We start from the raw sequence: 22,366 nt of genomic DNA on the forward strand, positions 1-22,366 counted from the left end.
TCATTTCCCTGTCCAAGCCTCCAGCTCTAGACAACAAAGAAACAACAGCCGCTGCCTGTCCTGTCAGGGACAACCCCTGGCTCCCTGCTTGGTCCCAGCCCTCCCCACCTCTGCCCTCCTCCCCACCACGGCCTTTGCTCACCCACTCCTCGCCTCCAGCCTGGGCTGTCTGGCTCAGCTCACAGCCCTTTTTATACCCGTCCCGTGGCGGCTGTGACATGGGCACCGCCAACGTTCTGCTGCTGTGACATGGCCACCACATCACAGGGTGGGTGCTTGGAGCTGATGGAAGGCCCAGCACTCGGCTGCTGGTAAAAATAGGGCTGCTGCTCTTCTGCCTTGTTCAAACATAGTGGGATGGACAAAACCCAGAACTCTGTGGGAAAATGGCCGACACAGAGAGCCCACAGTCACTCCCATCTGTGTGAGGACAGCCTCTCATGTGGGGCTGTTGTCACTCCAAGGCCTGTCACAGCCCTGTCCCATCCCACCCCACCTCCCCTCGGCCTCCTCATGGTGGCAGGGACCAGGAGAGGGAGGTGGAGCTCAGCATGAGGGTGCAGACAAACAAACGGAGTGTCTGAACACCAGGGAGCAATCCAGGTGTTTAACATGATCACCTCGTGCCACTTTGGCTGTCTCACATCCTGATATCCTATGTGCATGCATGAAACTGGCAGATAGGACGCTGGGTCTGGGATCAGCCAGGTGGGATGCACAAGGGCAGCTCACATTGCACTAGATGCCCAAAATGTAATGCCCAAAAGTCCACTGTCTCTGTCTGTGGGCAGGCAGCTCATCCCTGCTGCACAGAGCAGGGCTCAGCCATCAGGACCATGGTCTGCAGTGTCACTGCAGGTGCTGCGAGGAGACCCCCTGACCCGGAGCTGCTGCACCAGAACAGGGCAGGGCTGAGGTAAACGTGCCCACAGCCCATGCTCTGAGAAGCTGTCGTCAAAAGTTTTTGTTTGATTGATTTTTTGTTTTGTTTTGTTTTCCTGCCCACTTATGAAGCAGTAATGCACACAGAAGACTCTAGAGAGACTCAAGAAGACAAATGTCTGTTTCAAGGGACAGAATTCCTGTGACCACTTTCCACCTTCATCGAAGGAAGCTGAATTTCTGTGTTTTGTAAAATTACAGCAATTCACAGGGTCATTATAAGGGAGCCTACTGTACCCCATGACATATTTCATACCTGTCAAGAGAAAGGTAACTACTTGCATCTAACTGAATCCAGCACATCCTGAAGACAACTTCTTATCTCTGGTCTGAGAGGTCAACCAAGGATTGTTTAATACGTTTTTCATGATAATACAAGCTGAAACAGGATCTCAAAAGGATTAGCATTTTGCTAGGTTTAATACTGCTGCCTTCCTAAGATTAAATAAATGAATAAATAAAAATGACAGCAGTCCTATTGCATTTACAAAACTTTATTCAGGAATTTTAAATGACCTACTATTTCTAAAATTATAAACACAGAAACAGAGCTTTAATGGTGTCAGAAGCACGTACCTGCAGCGTGGCTTCTGGAGATGGAGTCTGTTTTATATGACCAAAGCTGACCGATCATTTCTCCTTGAGTTTCTGGGATCAAGGTAGACGTACTTAGCTCACAGTGTTTCCACTCCTGCAGTTTCGGAGATCTACCACAGGGCTGAGGGCTTTCTACGTGACAGCACGGAACACAACTCACATGGTTCCTAAGCTGAATGCCAGCCAGGTTAGCACCCTAACGGGGGCATGGTCACCATATCAACACAGCACAATAACCACCTATAACCCAGGTAATTGTTCTGGACGGTGCCCCACTAACATGGCCACACTTACTTCTAGACCCGAGCTACCTGAATCAGGCAGGTGTGTTCATTGGAGAGCTTGAGGCCCTCCAATAATGTGGTGACAGAGTGCTTTGGAAGCACACACAGCTGCTGTTTCCTGAAGGGATTCCAGGTGTATGTCCACACGAAAGATCACTCTCCTGCCTGGAGTCCAGGAGGGATATCACATCTTGTCTTCCTACGTGCAGAACATCTCAGCCAGGAGGAGGAGGCCGCACCTAAGCTGCCTATTAAGAATGGTTCCTGGCCCATGCCAGGCTTCGGGCCACGCCAGGGAATTGTCTGGGAGACCACCAATAGTCACGGGTCAAATCTGTACCACAGAGCGTGCTGATGGTCTTACAGTATGGATGGGTACACACATCAGCTCCCCTGCTCTAGGCCTGCCAGAGCAGGCAGTGTTTTGTTTCTAGCAGAGACACAGCCATGGCTAACATGGTTTTGAAGGAGCTGAATTTGGACTACATCATTTTGACTGTCAGCAGGACTTACCCTTCCAGTGTTGCAGCTTGATCACATGACTTTGTCAAGCTCTTGCAAAATAATGTGCAAATACACTGTAACCCAAACCATGACATAATCAGATCCTCATGCTATAAGAAACAACATGTTCCAGAAGTTCCTGGGAGTTTGTGCAGAAATGGAACAAAAGCGAAACTCTTTGTTTGTAAAACACAGAATTTCACATAATGCAGCTGTGCATCTGGGCAAACGAAACCAAGAAATTCCTACTGATCAAATCTGTCTATAGGAGTGTTTCTGCAGACTGATTGGCTGTGAACCATATCCCAAATAATTAATAACTCATACCACTTTATCATGGATTTGTCTGTGCAATTGCAGTATTTAAGTAGATGCTTTTGTGTTAGATGACAGTGTGACTGTATCTTGTCTTTTCCTTTGTTTTCCACTGTATCTTGTGACGGTCCCATACACTCTCTCCCACTTTAATTAGACACATACTCCATTCCACTGCTACCTGCAGCTGAAAATGCTTCCTCCTGCCTGTTGTAACCTGGAAGCCCGCGTCTTCCAAGACTGTAAGCCCTACAGAAAATAACTACTGTAATATGCAGGAATATGTCATCCCAGGACCAGAGCAATAGATACGACAGAACTGAAGATGATAGCAAGAGAAAGATGGGTGCAAAATGTGGACATAAGGTTAAGTCATTTGCCCGAGCCCTTCTCTAAGAACTGTTCAGCTGAATTCCCTTCCTGCCTCCCCTGTCTTTCTAACTAAATTAATTTAAAAAAGCTGCACTGTGTTATTGGATGTAAGTGCCAAGGTGCTGGCAACCAGGGGGCTGCAGGGGTGGCCTCTGTGAGGAGAGGTCGAGGCTGCCCCATGCCTGACCTGGCCAGTTCCAGCCGGCTGCAAAGGACCAGCATATAGCAAGATGACAATAGTGCACACATTGTCTCTGTGTTGACAGGTGTGTACTGTCTTTGGACTACTGTCAAGGAGCAGAGAAATGTAATATAAAGGCTGCAGTGAAACTGGGGTTCACCAGAGACAGAAGATGCCACACTTTTCTGTATTTCTTATGCTAAAAGACATGGAAGGCCTCCTGCTCAGCTGAGTTGAACCTGCAGCAGATGAAGTCATCTTTTTTCCTTTCTGTCCTGCTGCTGGGAGAGAACTGCACAACAGGGGAGACTTGCAGAAATAAGATAGGTGGCATCCGCTTCCTTCTTAAGCTTTTTCCTTCCCTTCCCTTCCCATTCTAAACCCTGAAAACCCAACCTAATTGCAGAAATACCTAGCAGATTGCCAAGAGACTGCAGAATGGCCCTGGTTCAGCTACACATAAACTAACAGTAAGATACTTTCTTCGGTAACAGTGTGTTTCACTGAATTGTGACCTCAGAGATGAACAAGGTCATATCCAGCATTTTCAGGAAGTCAATCCACATACCTTAAATAAATTGTGGCTTTGAATGATGAATATGGGACTTCCAACCTTATAATATCACTTTGAGGTATCTCACAGTGAAAGGTGAAATTTTAGAGACTGCTGCATTTCATACTATCACCATATGTATTTCTGAAAGCAAAAGTTTTATACATTTGATATAGTTTGCGCTGAGTTTGAGAGCCTGTGTAGTTTTTATGCAGGAATAAAAATAAAATCTGGTGGGGTTATTTATTTTTATCTTCAAAAATGTATTTTTTATATATCGTACCATAAATAAGAAGTGTTTCACAGGTATTTTATCAAAACCCACTAAAAAGTCATCACAAAGGAGTATTTTTCTGCTAAATCTTTTAAAAGGAGAAAAAATTATGAGTGGACCATATATTATTCTGGAAGCAAATCCTCTCCTAGTTCTTCATCAGCAAAGTCATCTTCCTCAGTTCTCTTTCTTGCTGCAGTTTTCGGTCTTTCTGCTTGTGGGCCAAGTGGATCTACGTAGGAGGCATCTAGGGTTTAAACAAGCACATTTGAAACAGTTACCTGCAAGTAATTTTAGTTTTGCTTTAAACATATACAATCAAACATAAGACTGCTTTTTAACATGACACATCTGTAAAAGTGTTTTTGAAATGCAGACTAGAAAGATCATACGAGCACTGAAAGCAAATACCACATTTGGGAAGTGAGGCACAGCACTAGGGCAAAGTTACCTGAGTTCTGATGATACGAGCTCTTTTTTTTTTTTTTTAATTTTTTCCACTTTTTTTTTCTTTATTTTTGTACAGACATTAAGTGAGAATAAGACTTCAGAAAGGTACATGGAACAGGAAGGTGGTGATAAGCTAGTCAAGGAAGGGCATTCTAGGAAGTAACACATTCCACAAGGATTAAAGTTTTTAAATCCCTTATACCCATTTGAAAACGCAGCTTTAAGGTTGCAGCAGACAAATATCAAAAGTAAATAAATATTTACATAGGCCACATTTCTTAATATTTATAATTACTTTAAAGTGAGTTCTACAGAATGCAACTAAATCGGGGGGAAAATGCTTTCCTAAGTATGTAATTATACTTGCCCTTCCAATAACTTAATTTTTCTAACTCTCCTCTCTTTGAGGGCCAGAAAAGTCAGAAGGTGTAAGCTGCCCACTTGCCTATTTCTTTACTGCTGCTACTTTCATAAGGTTCACTTGTTCCAGGCAAAGCTTTTAGTTTGGCACTCAGTTTTTCCCCTTTGGTACCACCAGTATCTGGAAGAAAAGAAAAAAAATAAATGACAAGTAACATGCTGTCATGTTTTGTGAAATCATGATACAAGAACAAGATAAATTAAGCCACTATCTGTCAAACAAGATTTGGATGAAACCATCTTTTCACGATGGATACAGTACTCATTTGTAATAGTAGTTATTACAACACAATGGATACTGTGTGCATGCATGTGTGTGTTCTAATGTCTTTTTTTCTCCTAATATATAGCTTTATTTATTTTGGAGTAAACATACTAAGCTATTTCTGCTTCAAATGCTGACATTTCAGTTGCTTATAAATTACAGTCACATTTTGGAGTTAAAATAACCATGATAAATATAAGCACTGTCACAGTGCATTTTGACATTTCGTATGCCTGTGTGCTTACTAATATATTAGTCTGATCCACCTGTTCAATGCTGTCAAGGTTAAATACAACATTAACTTTGCTTTAAATTAGAAGAGTATATTTGGCATGTGTTGTCTGCATGGCAGGCAGGCACAGTTCATGTATACAGACCATCTCGGCCCTGCATCCTGCTGTAAACACTGTGCTGGCAGCTCAGCTTGCAGTGGGGCCCCTAGGAATGTGTCAGCTCTGAGGGCTGCCTCGTGCCCAGACAACATCAGATTAACATTCTCTTGCCACAGCAGTATTCCAGACACTTTAAATATTCTGTTCACCTCTGAATCTCCTTTTCACATTCATGGCAACCTTTCAATCTCACTTGCTACAACTGATTTTTATTTAATTTTTTTTTTTTTCCTCCTAGGCAAAAATGTTTCATGTTTGGCTTGGTGTATTTACAAGGCAGGACATGCCATGCAGCCAAATACAAACACACAGCACAAAACAATGTGGTTATTAAAACTCCATCTGTAAGGAAGAGAGATGGGTTTAATTCAGCAAACATTAATTACACAGCCTGGACTTGGCAACACATTTCCATTGTCTTACTTACTACAAATGTTCTTTTTATGAATTTAGTACTATTTTAAAAAAATATTCTTCCACAAAGTGCACAGACCTTCATTTCTCTATAAAAACTACTGCAGACTGACGTTTAATCAGGCCTAAATTGGAAGAAAATGCTTCTGCTCTGAAAAAGATCTACTGCATACAGCCTAATACATATATGTCAAATGGTTAATACATTTACAGGAGACAGATTATGGTTGAAATTTCAAAGCAAGGGAAGTCAACTTTAACATCCATTGACCTCCTTTTGCTCAATTCTCTGTGACAGGTGTCATGGAAGAAGTAAATGCCTAGCAAAGGATTTGAATAATCTGAATAAACCAAGGCGTTTGATTGCAAGGGGATCAATCAGAGGGCTGTGAAATTAAAAAGGCCCTCCTCTTGATTTCAGTGGGCTTTGAAACAGGCCTGCACAACCGGAGGTTGGTGCTGAGCTTCAAAGATGATGTGGATGAAAACATGTTGAGTACAGTTAGAGGGCAATACAAAAATGGTTTACAGGGAGAGGAATAGAGTAGAAATACGCACAGAGCCTTGTGAAAGGGAAAACAAGCAATTTACAAAGTGAAGAAAACTGGAAGAAGTATGGAAGAGACACAAAGATGGGAAAGATACAGCAGAAACCACAAGAGGGGAAGACTGAACACGTTGGAGGAACTGCATTAATGAGAATCATAGAATCAGTTAGGCTGGAAAACACCTTCAAGATCAAGTCCAACCATCAACCTGACCTGAAAAGTCTCATCACTAAACCATGTCCCTTAGTGCCACATCTACACATCTCTTAAATACCTCCAGGGACAGGGACTCTACCACTTCCCTGCGCATCCTGTTCCAGTGCTTGGCCACCCTCTCCATGAAGAAATTCTTCCTAATGTCCAATCCAGGCTTTAGGAATGTCCATTACCCCCCTGGCATAACTTGAGACCATTTCCTTGCATCCTATCAATTGTCACCTGAGAAGAGACCACCACCCTCCTTGCTACAACCTCATTTCAGGTAGACGTAGAGAGTGATGAGGTATCCCCTCAACCTCCTCTTCTCCAGAATAAACAGCCCCAATTCCTTCTGTCACTCCTTGTAAGTCTTGTTTTCTAGTCCCTTCACCAGCTTTGTTGCTCTTCTCTGCACACACTCAAACAACTCAATGTTATTCTTGTAGCGAGGGGCTCAAAACTGAACACAATATTCAAGGTGTGGTCTCACCAGTGCCACGTACAAAGGGACAATTGGTTGGTCCCAGAAAGGAAGAACTTGGTGTAGTGAAAATAAAAGATCAAGAAGATGGCATATCTAAGGTTTTCTACTATGAAGGAAGTAAAACAAAGTTTCAGTGATATTACCCAATGAAGCTGAAGCATTTGGTATTAACCAAATGAAGAAGAAAGGATGGTAGACAAAACAAAATGACTGAAATAAACCTCATATGCACAAGTTACCTGTACATCTTACTGTCCTAAATTGAACAATTTTAAACAACCTTTCTTAGTCATCCTAGGATCCTTAAATTTTATTAGGACTATATCCAAGACAGGAATAAAGCACTAAGACCAAATCTGTAAGACAAATTTTCTCCTATTTTCTCTTTCCCATCCACTATTAGATGTGCAACCCTTGAAGTGCCTCAACCTCACGAGCTTTGAATTTCCCTGAACACTTATTGCTATGATTGAGTTGCCCCAGATGGCCATCCTGAGCAGCAAGATGCCTGCAGGATGTTCAGCACGTGACCTCTGTGCCTAAATTCCCCTTCCAGTTTATGAATCAGTATCGTCAACAGGATTCTGCGTGCTATTACGGTGAGCAAATGTAACTGTAGGCACAAACGTAGCTTTTTAGGATTCAGTTGCCCAGACACGTTATTTACTGTCAGGTTAGTGAACTGAACTAGCCCACTAACACAGCAGAAACTTTTTTACAAGTTTATCAGCAAATTAATGCAGCTCACCTTACCTCTAGCGAGACCATTAAAGCAAGCGTGGAGGGAAGGTTAAGATCTCTTTTGGGAGCAGCCTACAGTTAGTTTGAATTAAGCTAATATATGAAACCATTTCAAGTCTCCAAAGACTGCACTATGCTCTAAGAAGAGTATCTTTCTTTTTAAAGTACGGCTGGAAGAGAATAAGAGGTGGTTAACACCATCTACCTTACATGTAGATGTCAGACAGCAGCGAAGGACATGAGCGATCTGACTTCAACGCCATCCTTCACCTGAGGGAGGTCAATCCCACAGCTCCCATCTTTCAGGAAGTGTCCTAGCTGGTGAGCCATTTGGGGTATGGCCTTTCTCGAAGCTCTGCCACAATACAGGATTTGGCTGCCAACATGGTAGCTATGTAAAATTCCGCTGACTATATAACTTTATCTGCCAGAAGTTTGAACCTCATCTTGAAACTACTTTTTATAGTTCTGTTTGTAGATAAATCATCTATATGTTTATATTCAGTATACATACGTAACTTGCCAAAGTTAAGGAACACTGGCTTGCAATACAGAGTTCAGGATTTTGGTATCCTACACCAAATAGAACTTCAGGGGAAGAATCATTTTTAAATTAGGTCATCACAAACATACTTACTTGTGAGGTACGCGGGGTGAGTTTTACAGTTTCTACCTGAGCTTCCTGTGGGGAATGAAACTAACTTTTACTGAAGTAATACACAGGAAATAAACAAAGGTAACACTGGGACAAAGAATAATGATAAAAAGTCTGGATCAAAGGCCTTTTTTTTTTTTTTGTAGAATTTAGCTACTAAAAGTACAGTTTTGAGTGCTAACATCTGTCTGATTGCATTTGCCATCAAAGGACTACAGGTAAACATTTCTCAAACTGCAAACAAATTCTATATATATTACTTGAGTAACTGCACAAACCAATGCTCCTAATTAAATAAAGTTTTTGAATAATGGAAAACTCAGTGCTGAACTAAATTGCTTTCTTTATCCAATAAAACCTTCACTGTAATGAATACATGCTCCTAACACATTTATGTATTGTGATTTTTTTTAAAGCTATGTTATTACTGTAGGTTGTGTGGAAGCCAGTCGCTGTGTACCCACTCTGGGTTGAGAATGTGGATGCATGCACATAAACTGATTGCAGGAATATGGCTCCAGATCTTGGTTGAAAAAAACAAAATTAACTGATTAAGCAGTGCTTGGCAATATATTTTTTAAGATATATTTACTCTATAAAATGTTTATATTGGACTTGGATTATCACACTGACATCATCTTCTCCTCACATTCTGCGTGCAATAGCATCAACTGGGATCTATGCATATAAAGACACAAATATTCTGCGTGCTGATATCTGTAACGGTACATTCCTCCTCTCATCTGGTTAAGAAGTCATGCCCATAATGTTGTATTTAGGATATTAATAAAATTATGCATTAAATCTATAATATGTTCTGTTCATTCAGATTTGTTCAACCTCCAAACAAAACCTAATTTGAATTAATTCCTCCCCATACAATTTAAAACAAAATACAAACCAACATCGAAAGAATCAAGGATAAAACTTAGTTTTTAAAAAATGGTTAATTTTACATGGCAGAAAAATGAATAAAGCAACATATTGCAAAAGTAACCCTGTCTTGGAATAATCCTATTTTAAGCACTGAAATGCAGCTCTTTGCACCTTTCACATTTGGGATGAAGGCACCTTCTTTGGAGAAGAGAGGGCTTTGTTTTGATTTAATTTGAACAGTAAGTTCCGTATAGCGTACAGAATATCGTATTAAAACTGAGGAAAGAAGTGAGAAGCACGTGCAACTTTTAGCTTCTCTGCAGTTCATTCTGCTTTGAAATTTAGTTGAATGAAGGTTGTTTCTGGTGTGTCAGTTAAGCTAACTCCTTAGGTGAGTTCCGATGCAGCAGATTAAGATATTCTCGTCATTCAGATACTTTTCCTTTCCCATTTATAAAAAATAAAACCTAAAACACAACTCTTTTTTAAAAAAACAACAAAACAGTACACACAGATGGAACCACCCTACGACAATTTGTAATTAATGAAGCATAAATAGACACACAAAACCTAGCAAATATAAGTGATCGTGCAGTTCTTGCTGCAGAGTAACAGGAGAATCTCCTGCCTCAACCACAGTGAAGATTATTTAGGATGCTTATTGCCTTAACACTCAGAAAGTGCTTGCATATTATTTGAAGAGATCCCTATAGGGTGCTATAGGGTGTTTGAATACGGGATGTTTGTTTGGGATGGACAAACCCATTTCACCTCTAATATCATCACAGCTGAAATGAAAAAGGGAAAAGACAAACTATTCTTGTGCATGTTCCTTCCCAAATTCATCTGGACAGGCTTAGGTAGCAAGGAGAATGCAAAATGCTCAGCCTTTCATCTTCTGAATCCTACGTTACTTCTTTGGGCTTCTGTCCGAGACTGCACGACTCCTCATACACACAACTCCCCTCTCATCTGGTACAAACCTCCCCATTCAGAGAGCAGGGCAAATGCAGAGACCAAGTAAACACTGCTACTGTAATGTATGCCTTAAGGTCATACTTTCACTTATCTATGAAAGGCCTTATGGTCTTGAACAGCAAAAATCTCTTACAGTAGTGAAACCCACAATGTCCTAACTTCCAAATTCTGGATGTTAGTATCACATCTTGGCAAAACATGGAAAAGTGAAAATGCTGAAAAAAGCTGTTAATTTTTTTTCCATTTTTTTTTAATTAACAAGAAAAGTTTTAAGGGATTATATCAATGTAATTTCCTTCCAACGTGAATCGAAAGGAACAAAAATCATTAATCTGATATTCACAAAGAGAAGAAACATTTATAAGAAGAGTGAACAAATGTGTTCAATTTTTGGTAGGCATTTTAGATTTAATGCTTATTCTTCTCACAATACAAGAGTGGACTTTAACTGACACTCAGATACTAGTTTTTTTGGTTGCCCTTTTTCCATTCTGTCTACCATCTATGCATACTGTAATCATATTCTTCAAATTATGGTTTGGTGCATCTCATGTTTCTTCTGTTTTAATTTATATTGGCAAAGTAATAGGTGTACAAACCCTACAGAGTAAGGTTTTAAGTACAAACCTTGTTGATTTCTCTTTTGTCATAGCTTCCTCTTTAAAAGCAATTTTAAATAATACTTCCTGAAACAAAGAAGCCTGAAGTATTAATACACCTACTACAAATAATATAGAGACAAAATACTTGAGGGGAAAAAAGTCTCCTAGGGATGCCAGTAAGTATGGAGACACTGAGCTGGTAAGAGGAAAGAAATAAAACCTGCATCATACTTAAAATATTTGGAATGCATACACACTTCATTTAGCTAGTAAGTACTAAACTAAGGATGATTCCATGCTTCACTGGGTTCAGTAATGATGGCAAATCCCTCATACAATGAAGGAAAATGATCCCTTTAGGTCTTGGCAACAGCACTGGAAGAGATGAAACTCAAAATGCTTATAAATGTTTCTTTTCTTATATTGAAGTCATTAATATTTCCAAAGTGTATTAAGATCTTAAAATAAAGTAACCATTGTTTATATTTCATGCGTGTCGCCATGCAGGCTGTGTACAGAAATTTCTTGCACTGTAAAACACAGATTCATAACCCGGGTGAACAACGCTAAACTTTGGACAAAATAATGTTTGTATCTTCAGGTTTCCTTCAGTCTTCCTCAAGAAAAGGCAGACAAACTACAATGTAGTCTTTAATGTTTGCTGCCGCAAGTGTGCAGCTTCTTCACTGATAAGGAAGACTGACTCCCCAGAATCAACATTACTAGTTAAAAATGTGTAATGCCTTTCATTCCTTACATATAAATATATATATCTACATTCACCACAACTTTTAATTAAGAATCCCCTCCAAAAGTTAACTCCAGGCTCAGTACAGGACCTTCTTTGTACCTCTGCTTGTTTGCTGAGTCATTTGCAGAAAGGTTGGATCTCTGGCACTGACTTTGTATACTAGCAGCTTCCCAAACATGCTCTTACACAGACTTGTTCCCAAACTGTTTTTTTCCATTCTTTCATGAATTTGACACAGTATCTTGAGCAACAATCTAAGAATTACTGATAGGACAAATTCTAGGTCAGTTCTGACCTTGCTTATCCCCTCATCCTCTTCGTTTGCATCTGCTCTTCTCCAATTACTCTGATTATGGAAGGTGGAAAGTAATCCCTTGGAATTAGTAGAGTTTGCAAAGTTCCTGAAGTACTCAACTTTTTTAAGGGGGAGATAATTTTTCTTTTTCCTCTTTTTTTTTTAAATAAAACTTTCCAGAGATATTTCTGTTTTTAAAGAAAGTATTGACAAAGTGGTCGTTTGTGGGATTAATGTTGTCTCAGCATTTATCCAGCTTGGTTTTTATTTATATTCTCCATTGCTAAAGTACTGACTCTCTTACTCTCTCTCCACACTTCTTTCACTAAGAAGGGTAGATATAATGACAAAATATAGTTATAAGAAGAGAAACCCGTTGTGCCATTTGCCTGGATGCCTGATGCAATGTTTTGCACAGCACTAAATACCCTTGCCTGCTCTTCATTTCTATTTATTGTAAGCCGAAGTAGATCTCCACTTGATGATAAAAATCTGTCCTGATGCCCTCTCACACTGCTGTTTTGCTGGCACCTCTATTTGATTGCCTCATCATAGAGCTTATGTTATAAAGGAGAGTCCAGAAACATTTCCATCCCTCTACCTTACTAATCTCACCTCCAAATGAATTCTAAAAGTAAGAACTCTTCTGTGATTCTGTTACCAAAATAAGGAACTTCACCCCAGGAATTGTTTTGACCTGAGGCCCAGAACAGGTATAATTCAATCTGAGCCGAACAATGTTTTTTTCTACTTAACAAGAAATTATTTAAAAGTTTCCTTAGTGAAACTACTGAGCTAAAAAAGGAATGAGGTCTCTCTTAAGAATCCAGTACTCAGTCTAAACTCCTAGATAAATCAGGAGATCAGTCTTCCTAAATGCAAAATAATTCCAAGGTCATTTTAAGATGATTTCCATGACCCTACAGAATTGGATCAGTGTAGTAAAACATCTGATATATAGGTGGAGAAATAAAATTACCACCTAAGAAAAAAAAAATCCATGAATCGTTTCTCTGTAAAAGGAAGGGAAGAAAAGCAAGAATTTCTAGGGGAGATCTTCTATGACACCCACCGATGTAAGATAAAACAAAAACAGAATACAAAGAAACCATTTCCTATTTGAGTCAAAATGGATTTTTTTCCAGCTGGCCAAATTAGCCTGAAGTCTGGTAGTTTCCTTAGAACGGCAGCGGGGAACAGTTAGGTTTAACAGTACTAATGTTTCATGAATTTAATAATGGGAGGGAAAAATCATTAGTTCTGCAGTATGCAGACTGCCTAGTGCAGAAAAGGCTAAGCAGGCAAGCTTCCAGACTTACCTTGCTAGAGTTTTACATTTATGAAACTCAGCATTGTGAATCTATAGGAGCACAGAGACATAACAGTCAGAGAGTGAGCTTTTCTTTGTGGATGCTGCTAGGACTTCAAATTTGCCATTCTGGGAAAATGGGAGGAAGGAGCTCAAAGGTAGTACAGGGGTCTGCTTATTACAGGGTTCGTTGCACAAAATAGCCTCTTGAGCTTGTAACAAACACTGCAAAAGACTAGATGGTAAGCACAAAATTCCTTTTTCTCCATGCTAAATAAAGATACAATGAACTTCTGTAGTTCATGGCTTACCCATTCTGTTTCATTTTAATAAATGACTCCTTATAGTAACTATTCCAAATTTCATCCCAAGTTAATGGAATAAAAATGTTCAAGTCCACAGTATTAAAAACAAGTCGGGATTTAGCTTTAGGGATACACTGAGATCTGCATATAAAATACCAACCTTAGACCAAATCCATGCTTTAATACTGGTTGAGGTTTTGTACAATAAGATAATCAGGAAGTCTGAAACAAAATTTGTGAAGTGCTTGCTTATTACTCACTGAATATTTATGTGCATTTAGAAATGTAAGGCGCTTTTACAAACGCTTTAAGAAAAACTATTTTCTTTAGAATCCTGACAAGTCTGATATTTAAGCAGAGGCATTAAGTACTTACCGCCACCAGCATTTCCTTCTTTGCGGCTACGTGCACTGCCATCTCTGCCAGACTTAATGCGCTGGAGAACAGTGAAACAGGTTTGAAAAGAACAGAACAAAAAAAAACGTTTAGTAATATGCGTTAGAAATAATTATTGAAAACTCAACCTAGCTTATTACTAAAACAGGAGAAGAATATTAAACTAGGCTTACTATACTGTAACTAATAAACCTTGTGTATTCAAAGGATAAAATTATCCTCAAAGTCAGCGTTAAAAACAATGTTTACATAAAACTAGAGTCCTGTGAAATTCATACAGAATATCTCAATAAATTATTTTCCTTCAGATAAAATTTATACAAGGAATGTGCATAAAAATAGTTCAGATGAACCTTTGTAAAGTACAGCTGAAAAAACAGGCAACACAGCCCTCCTTGCATGAGTTCAAAGTAGCCTCTGCCTATTAACGTCTTGTAAATCCTACAAGCGTTTTATTATTGTAAAGATTCAAGGGGGGGGAAGTAGGGAAATCTATAAAAAGAACTATTCACTCCATAGATCTTACAATTTGAATACTTGGCACAGGACTGTACTTTACAGCAAAATTTAATTTGCTGTTGAGTGTTAAATGTAAGATAAAGGTGAAGGCAAATACTTTAAAAACTATGCTTAAAAAGGCAGCCCTCTTGCACTGAGGAAGGTACCATAAACATCTTCCAGCTGTGTTTTTTTAGGGTTATTTGAAAACTTTAACAGTTTATCAAAGCAATACCTCTGTATCACATGGCAGAACTGGCTTCTCCTGGCTAAACACCAAATTTCTCATGCATATATCTTGTGAGTTACAAGAAGGTACATCTCGGTAAGGGACTTTTTTATGTACAGGTACAAATACTTGGCATTTAAAATACCTGGCTGTTAATAAAGTAATCTCTGTATCTTTTGAATTCAGGATCTGCTTAAAACACGTGCACACTACCTAGCTATGTATTACTGTAGCTTCTTCACTCATTTTTTCACCAGAAAAATATCATAGAGTCTGGCAAAGCTGGAACGACACAGAAGTGAAAGAACTTCCAAGCTTCTTGCCAAAATGAAAAGGAAGAACCCTTAAATCAAAATTCACAGGACTCAGACAGGAAAGCAACATGCCTAGCATGAAACCAGGAATGGTGTTGGAACTACCCAGTCTGGGACCAGAATTCTCATACTTTTTATTTATTTTGGTAAACCCTCAAGTCTATAATATGTTCTTTCAATTTTGGACTAGGTATCCTGTTCACCGTCCCGTGAAGCAACATGCCCTTCAGGAAGAATGTACAGACTATCCAAATGCTGCATGATCCCTCAGTCTCTCAGAAGTTCAGCTTTTGTCTGTCAGAGGGAAGTGGTCCCTATATGACAGTACCCTCATGGTATTTACATCATTGGACTTTATTCCCAAAATGTTACAGAAGTCCTAAAGCTTAAGCATATGAGTAATTCCTGTAAAGTTCCAAGTGAGTAGCTTATAAGTCATCCATACTGAAGGCAGACACTTAAAATAGTCCAGCGATTTCCACACTAAAAATGCCTATTTCTCTCCTATGACTGCAAAAGAAATTTAAGGATGATTAGTCCAGACGTGGATGCCTGAAGGTAAATGCAGTAAATCCCCCCCCTGTGTTCGCACCTATCATCATTGCTTCACACCACACCCAATCAGTCCCCTCTTTTCAGTCATTCAGCTCTCTTAATGGAAATAAATGGTAATGTGTGTATACATCAACACCAAGAAGCTAATGTGAACTTTTACACTAATACTTGCCTTTTATTAAACTGAAACATGAAAAAGAAATATTAATGCATTAAAAAATAACATGAAGGTTACAGCAAAAATCCAATGCTGAGAGAAACAGGGAGAAAAACTTCTACAGTGAATGAACCCCGCAGACGTTCCCAGATTCTTGGCTGGAAGCATTTAACAACTTGCCCATATTTGAGAACTAAGTGAAATAAGTACTCCAGAATATTTATTTTGGTATAAAATCCATGTGGATACATTTATTCTGGCAAAATGATGCCAAAACAGCAAATTTTGATAAATTTCTACACAGAGACAAAGTCTGTGTGCAGACTTTGAAATGCAGGTATATTACACTGGCATTTATCTTTTTCTCTTTACTGAGTGCAATCAAGAAACCACAGGTTAGTCTAAAACTGGGAGCAGGAATTGAGTTGTATCTGGTTTTGTTAACTGAAACCAGTGTTCCTTTTGGAAACTGAGGTGGTGAAATATTAAATTTGATAATTTTAGAGCTTGAAAATATGGTTTATGACTATATGCCCATGAATGACAGGAAGAATTTCCTAGGACAAAAATACCTAGTAATTCCCAATGCCAGATGGTAGACATAAGAGTAAAACATGCGCACACACACAGAATAAAACTTCAAACAAACAAACAAAACAAACGCGGATGGAAAGCCAGATGTAATACCAATACTAAAAAGGAAGTGGAGGACTATTGTTTGCAAGATAGTATTGAGATTCTGTCTTGTGCTACCAGGCATCTAAACTGAATTCCATTGAAATCTGTATCATTCAGGTACTAAAATCCCTTAACAAAAGGTGGTTAGAATGAAAAAAGCAAAACAAAACAAAACAAAAAAACCACATACATGTGCTACAGAAATCTCAGTTCTTAAATAATTTAGAGAATTTAATCTTCTTTAATACTTGCTAATAGCTTTTTCCCACCAGATAGTACAGAACTCTGTTCAAGAAAGCTCAGGTTTCCAACATGAAATAAACATGAGGAAATTTTGCAAACTTATTACTATTATTATTTACAAATTCAAATATCACTTTTCTCAAAAGAAAAATGTATTTTTCTTAGAGTTGTCAACATTTGCAGATGTATGGTACATAATTAAAATATTCAGTGCAAAAAATGCTGGAACTATATATCAGGAACTAGATTACCTCCCCATCTCCAGGGACCTCTCTACTTCTCACCAACTAAAATAATCCAGTTTTCAGCTCGTTTCATCTCTGAGCTTTCCCAAGTAAAGTACTGAGGTACTAGGTAGTATTGCAAGGAACTATAACTGATATCGAATTGATACTACCTAAAAACTAAGAAAAGCATGTTTAACACAGTTCAGAGAGGACTTCTTTAATTGTTTTGTAGAATAGGAATATTGTATCTGGTTATCTGCTTTGTTTACTGTTATTATGGGGGAGACATAGATGAATATTAGCACTACTACATTTTTAGACTGCTTTCTTTTGTTTATTTTTTGAAGTGCTCAAATTTCACATTTACAGAAAATCCAAAGCGAGGCTGTAGCATAAATTTGGAATTGTTTGATCAGCATTCCCCTTTATGAGCTCTTTTCACTTCTGAAATGCCCCAGCCTACACGTGCATACTTAGACTCTCTAGAATTGAAGTAAAATTGAAGTAACTAAGGATGTATTTACACATTATCTGACATTGAAAGGGAGTCAGTGAGTCTTACTAGTTAAATTAGGTAAGACTTAATGTGTCCTAATGGAACTCTGCAGCTTTCAGACAATTCACTGGACAGGAAGAGCAAGCTTGAATACTCTACAGCTCAATAACACAGACAATGCTTCCAAATAAGAACCTGTTTTTAATTTTTAAATCTTACTTTATCACAAGAATAACAAGAAAACTATTAACACACACCCACACCGCTCTGAATACAACACAAGTTGTGATTTCACACCTTTCACCTTTAGTTTTTCCATATTTTTTTTTTCAGTTTACAATTTGCCACTGACATGAATGATTTACTTCATACCTATGTGATTTATGTAATGCAATGTTGCAGTTTTGTATACAGCAAAAAGGAGTTCTACTACATGAACAAATTCTTACGCTCCCCCCATCCCTCTATAGCTGCATTATTACTTGGCTGGTAAATATACTTCGCACAGTCTGGCAAATAAGTAGGAAAGACGACATTCCAGAGAGGCTGAATTATGTGGGTGGCTCCAGCATTCCCATCCCATACACATAACCCATCTTTCACTGGTATTTAAAATCACAGAAAATCCAGTGCTCAAAAAAAATTCAGACAGATTTAATGCTGATGCACAATTCAAATGAATGCACTAATTCAAAACTAAGAAACCCCAAATTCAAAACAGGAGCCTCTCCAAAACAGGAGAAATTAAATAAAATTAAATAAAAATTATTTTATTTTAAAGCATCAAAAATACTGTTTTGGCTTTGTGCAGTGAAACTATTATTGCAGAAAGAAACAGGCTTACCTGCTCTCTTATTTCTTTTAATTTTTCCACTTTTTTGAGCTTTGTCATATATTCTTGGACTTCTTTCAGTCCCATATCTGTGCAGAGACGAACTAAAAATCGGAGGCCTAATTGAAAAGCAAAACATTGTTAGAAAAAGGCTTACGAGGAGGTCACACTACAAGTGCACTCTACCAGAACTGGACATACAAAACAGCGCATGGAACATTGCAAATAGCTGGGAATACCAGGTGACTCTAGCCCAATAGCACTATGCAAGTTACGATAGTATGCAAAAATTCAGCACTTTCTGTGATGCAATGTCTGTGTCCACAAACAGTGCAAATACCATTTATATACAAAGATGCAAGACATACTGAATACTTCTGGCTCAGAATGCTTGACAAAATATTTTGGAAACTGGAAAGCATAATAGCAGTACTAATTTATTACTGAGGAAACACTACCAATAGCATTTTGTTGGAAACAATTTTACAAATGCCAAATGAATCAGAATGCTTTGTTTCTTCTGTTGCTCTAGGTGATTTTTTAAGATAAGTATTAATTCTATAGAATAAAAAATACAGACATGAAGATCAAATACAACTGTAGCACGGAACCAAGAGGACTCCAAGAAACAGTCATCACCAGACTCCCAAAATTTTGTTGCTATTCCTGTGTTTGTCAACATCCCCTTGAAAGAACTACCTCTGAAGCAGAAACAAGCATGACATGATTCACTTCCCTCCTGACTACTTTCATAAATGTATTTCTTTTTTATTTTAGTGCTAAGTTAGTTTTCTGCTGCTTTAGTGAGCTGCACCTGTTCACTAAGGGATCAGATAAGCATTGGAACCGGCATAAGGAAGAGGGTTGGGTGCATATGGCCAGGGAGGGAAGAGTGAAGAACCATGGTTCCAGCAGCAGAAAACTGTTCTATCGCTTACATTTCTTGTCCAACTGCTGCCTCAGTTTTGTAATTTGTAGAAACTACATTCAGAAAAATAGTGGCATTTCTAAAAGGTTTAGTAAATACTCCACTCCTCTGAAATGTCAGTGACCACTATGAACATAACATTTTGCTTATAACTTTGAGATGTCGTAGTACTAAATTTCTCTTAAACAACAGAGCTCTATGATTCCTCTTTAAAAAAAAAAAGTACATTTGTTAAAGCAGAATGACACAATTTTATTTTAACATACAATAAACACTCTTCCCACATAAAATTTAAAATTGTAGGCTTATTGGTGACAACATTGTATTTTGGAATTAGTAAAACTAAAGGCAGTGTGGGATGCAAAAGGATATTCAAAACAACCAGTGACAGCCTCTATTTTCTACAGGGCTTTTTCATTTAGACTACAGGTGTGACTGGTTCAGCAAAGTGTCTTTTCAAATGTTTCTTCAAATATATGTTTCTCATAGTGCAGTTTGAAATTCTCTAAGGATTTTCTCTAGAGACCAACTACTTGACCAACTATACTTAAAAACCCAACCACAAAATCACATCCTTTACGTTCTTTATGAAGGCTTTGCTTTGGTAAAAACAATATAATTTTCTCATATATGGAAACTTGCAGTGTGAGTTTCAACTAGTAGAGACTAGAAGCAAAAATGCATGTATTTTTAATCTCTCTTTTGAGAAGACAAGTAACATAGAATCTAGCAAGTATGCAAGAGAATGAGCTCAACCCATCAGCTACAGTTAAAGTTTATTTTCATCTTTCTCCAGCATTATCCTAATATTTCTTAAAGCACACTTCATTAGTGTTACAAAAAAAATGGGGCAATAACATGAATTTAAAAAAAAGTTAATGAAAATATTTTTATATGAAAAAAACTTACATCATATGGATTACTACTCAATGAAACAACTTACATTCGACATTCTCTGGGAATTTTCTGTGAATGACCTTGTATTTCTCTAGAGCTTTCTGGTAATTACCTGCAAACAAAACAAATATCTCCTACCCATATATCCAAAACATAAAAAAGAATATCTGATGAGGAATTGATACAGTTTGATTTCACTTCATCTTGCCAGTTTGAGTACATGATTTAATATTATAAAAGCAAATTTGATAAAAACAAACTTAACATTCTTTAATTACTCCCTGATAGTAAAAATTAAAAGCATTTGAAAATAGCCCAAATTATTCTGTGAAAAACAGTTTCCTGATTTTTGACCTTTTTTATACCTGCCTGTACAACCTCAACTTCCTATGAGGCATCTACCAGATAAGACATATTAAACACACCGTGGCTTATCTGAGGCTGCAAAAATATATGGATTGATCAAATAGAAATGCGTAACTGCTGCACTCTGCCTGTATTTCCTTCAATCAGAATACTTGTTTCTCTCTCTCATTTTGTTTTGCCCAAACAGCAGTTTTCACAAATCTGGTAGCAAAATAATTAGACTTTAAGACTTCTGCCTCCAATTTGGCTCAGATTGATCATTATGCAAAGGACTGACAGAGCCTGAGAAGCTAAAAATTCATATCCATAACTGACAAAAAAGTTTGTTCAGATATCACCGTTTTTATTTTCCTAATGTGAGATAGAGATCAATCTGACTTTCTATGTGTTAACATGATAATCTGGGAATTTTGCCAGTGAATCATAAATGATCTAAAAAACAGCCAAAAACGTGTTTCTTTCCTGGGAAAGAAGTTAATCTGCTTCTTTTTGGATGGTGCTGACTGTTCTTAATTCACTAACTTCCCCAGGTCCCGTTCCTTCTTTCACTGTTGAATTAAATATCAGTGAGAAAATACAATTGTTTATTATGGAATTGAGTCCTGCAAAGTTCTAAAGAAGGAAAAAGGAGAATGACAAAATGGGTCAACAAGAAAGAAGAGTATTATTTACAGGATTAAGTGATGAAAAAAACTAGAAAGATTAGTCTCTTTCTATTTTGCCTGTTGACATACTATATTCACAGTAAGAAAACACATTAAGACTGCTTTTTGTTTGTGTAATGCAAATACTACTATAATATCTAAAAATTACAACTACTGTTGGAAATGAATGGTCATTAAACAACTTTAAAATCTCATGACTACGTTAGATCAGATGGTACTACTAGTTACATTAAAAAAAATCTAGCAGATGATTTATGCTGCTTTTTCTTCTTTATTTTAATTATTTAACAGCATAAAGAGTATTTTATGCATATGTCAGTAAAGGCATACTTCTCAGAGTTAAAAGAGAAGTCACACTTTATTGCATATAAACAAAACATTTCTAACAAAATAATATATAACAATTTTTAAACAAAGTTTAGACCAGTATTGACATCAGACAGAAAGATCAAAAGGAAAAAAAAATCAAAACATCAAACAAAACAAAATAAACCTTCAACTAATTACTAAAAATGTTACAGAACTTACCACTTCTTCGATAGCAACTGGCAACCATCAGCTGCCACTTCACTTGTGTAGGTCTGCACATAAATAAATAAAATTATGCACGTTGCCAAACAATAGGCAAAACATTCTGCATAGCATTTGCAAAGACCTCCCCACTTAGAGCTTTCCACTGTGCCATCACCTAGATGTGCCATCACCTTTCTATCTCCATTTTAAAATGTAATGGCGATACTTACGGCCAGAGAAAATATGAGACATTTGCTCATATACAACAAAACTGTGAGGACTCCTTCCTCACTCTTCTCAAGATAGCACGCAAATTAGGAAAATTTCATGTCAATTGTGTGAAGGTATTCTGAAGCTGAAGCACTTCTCATGTGACTTACAGTTTAGCATACCCAAAACACACTGCACACTATCATTTACAGGACAGTCTTTGTATTTATTTTCTTCAGTCCCTGCAGTCACAGCATAGGCCTTTTTTAACTCTAGCTAATCTGCTTCTTTGCCTGACAGTCACCGAACAATCTTGGAAAAGTCATCTGCTTCACATTTTTCAGTTTCAGCTAGATATGTCTCCTGCAAACTATAAAGGTAGCCAAACAGACACCAACACCATTCTACGGAAGTTTATTATGCAGTCCAGTGTTTAAATTCTAGAGAGAATAACTTG

The 22,366-nt window shown here is 37.9% G+C and overlaps 1 protein-coding gene across 4 annotated transcripts in view; it reads right to left on the bottom strand.

Moving 5' to 3' along the window:
- Window positions 1–3,990: 3,990 nt before the first annotated feature.
- IFT88 (intraflagellar transport 88) overlaps window positions 3,991–22,366 on the bottom strand; it is a 47,273-nt gene continuing 28,897 nt past the window's right edge. For 3 of the 4 annotated variants that reach the window (XM_080576855.1, XM_080576853.1, XM_080576856.1), the window contains 7 exons: window positions 21,715–21,767; window positions 20,202–20,267; window positions 18,343–18,449; window positions 14,081–14,141; window positions 8,572–8,616; window positions 4,918–5,013; window positions 3,991–4,269 (listed from right to left, as the gene is read on the bottom strand). In XM_080576855.1, coding sequence (XP_080432981.1) covers window positions 4,148–4,269; window positions 4,918–5,013; window positions 8,572–8,616; window positions 14,081–14,141; window positions 18,343–18,449; window positions 20,202–20,267; window positions 21,715–21,767 — 550 coding nt within the window. In that variant the 3' untranslated portion in view covers window positions 3,991–4,147. The remainder of the gene's footprint in view (window positions 4,270–4,917; window positions 5,014–8,571; window positions 8,617–14,080; window positions 14,142–18,342; window positions 18,450–20,201; window positions 20,268–21,714; window positions 21,768–22,366) is intronic. The other variant, XM_080576854.1, reaches the window with a different exon arrangement.

The sequence above is a fragment of the Anser brachyrhynchus genome (genome assembly GCF_964034855.1).
Source record: "Anser brachyrhynchus genome assembly, chromosome: 1".
Classification (NCBI taxonomy): Eukaryota; Metazoa; Chordata; class Aves; order Anseriformes; family Anatidae; genus Anser; species Anser brachyrhynchus.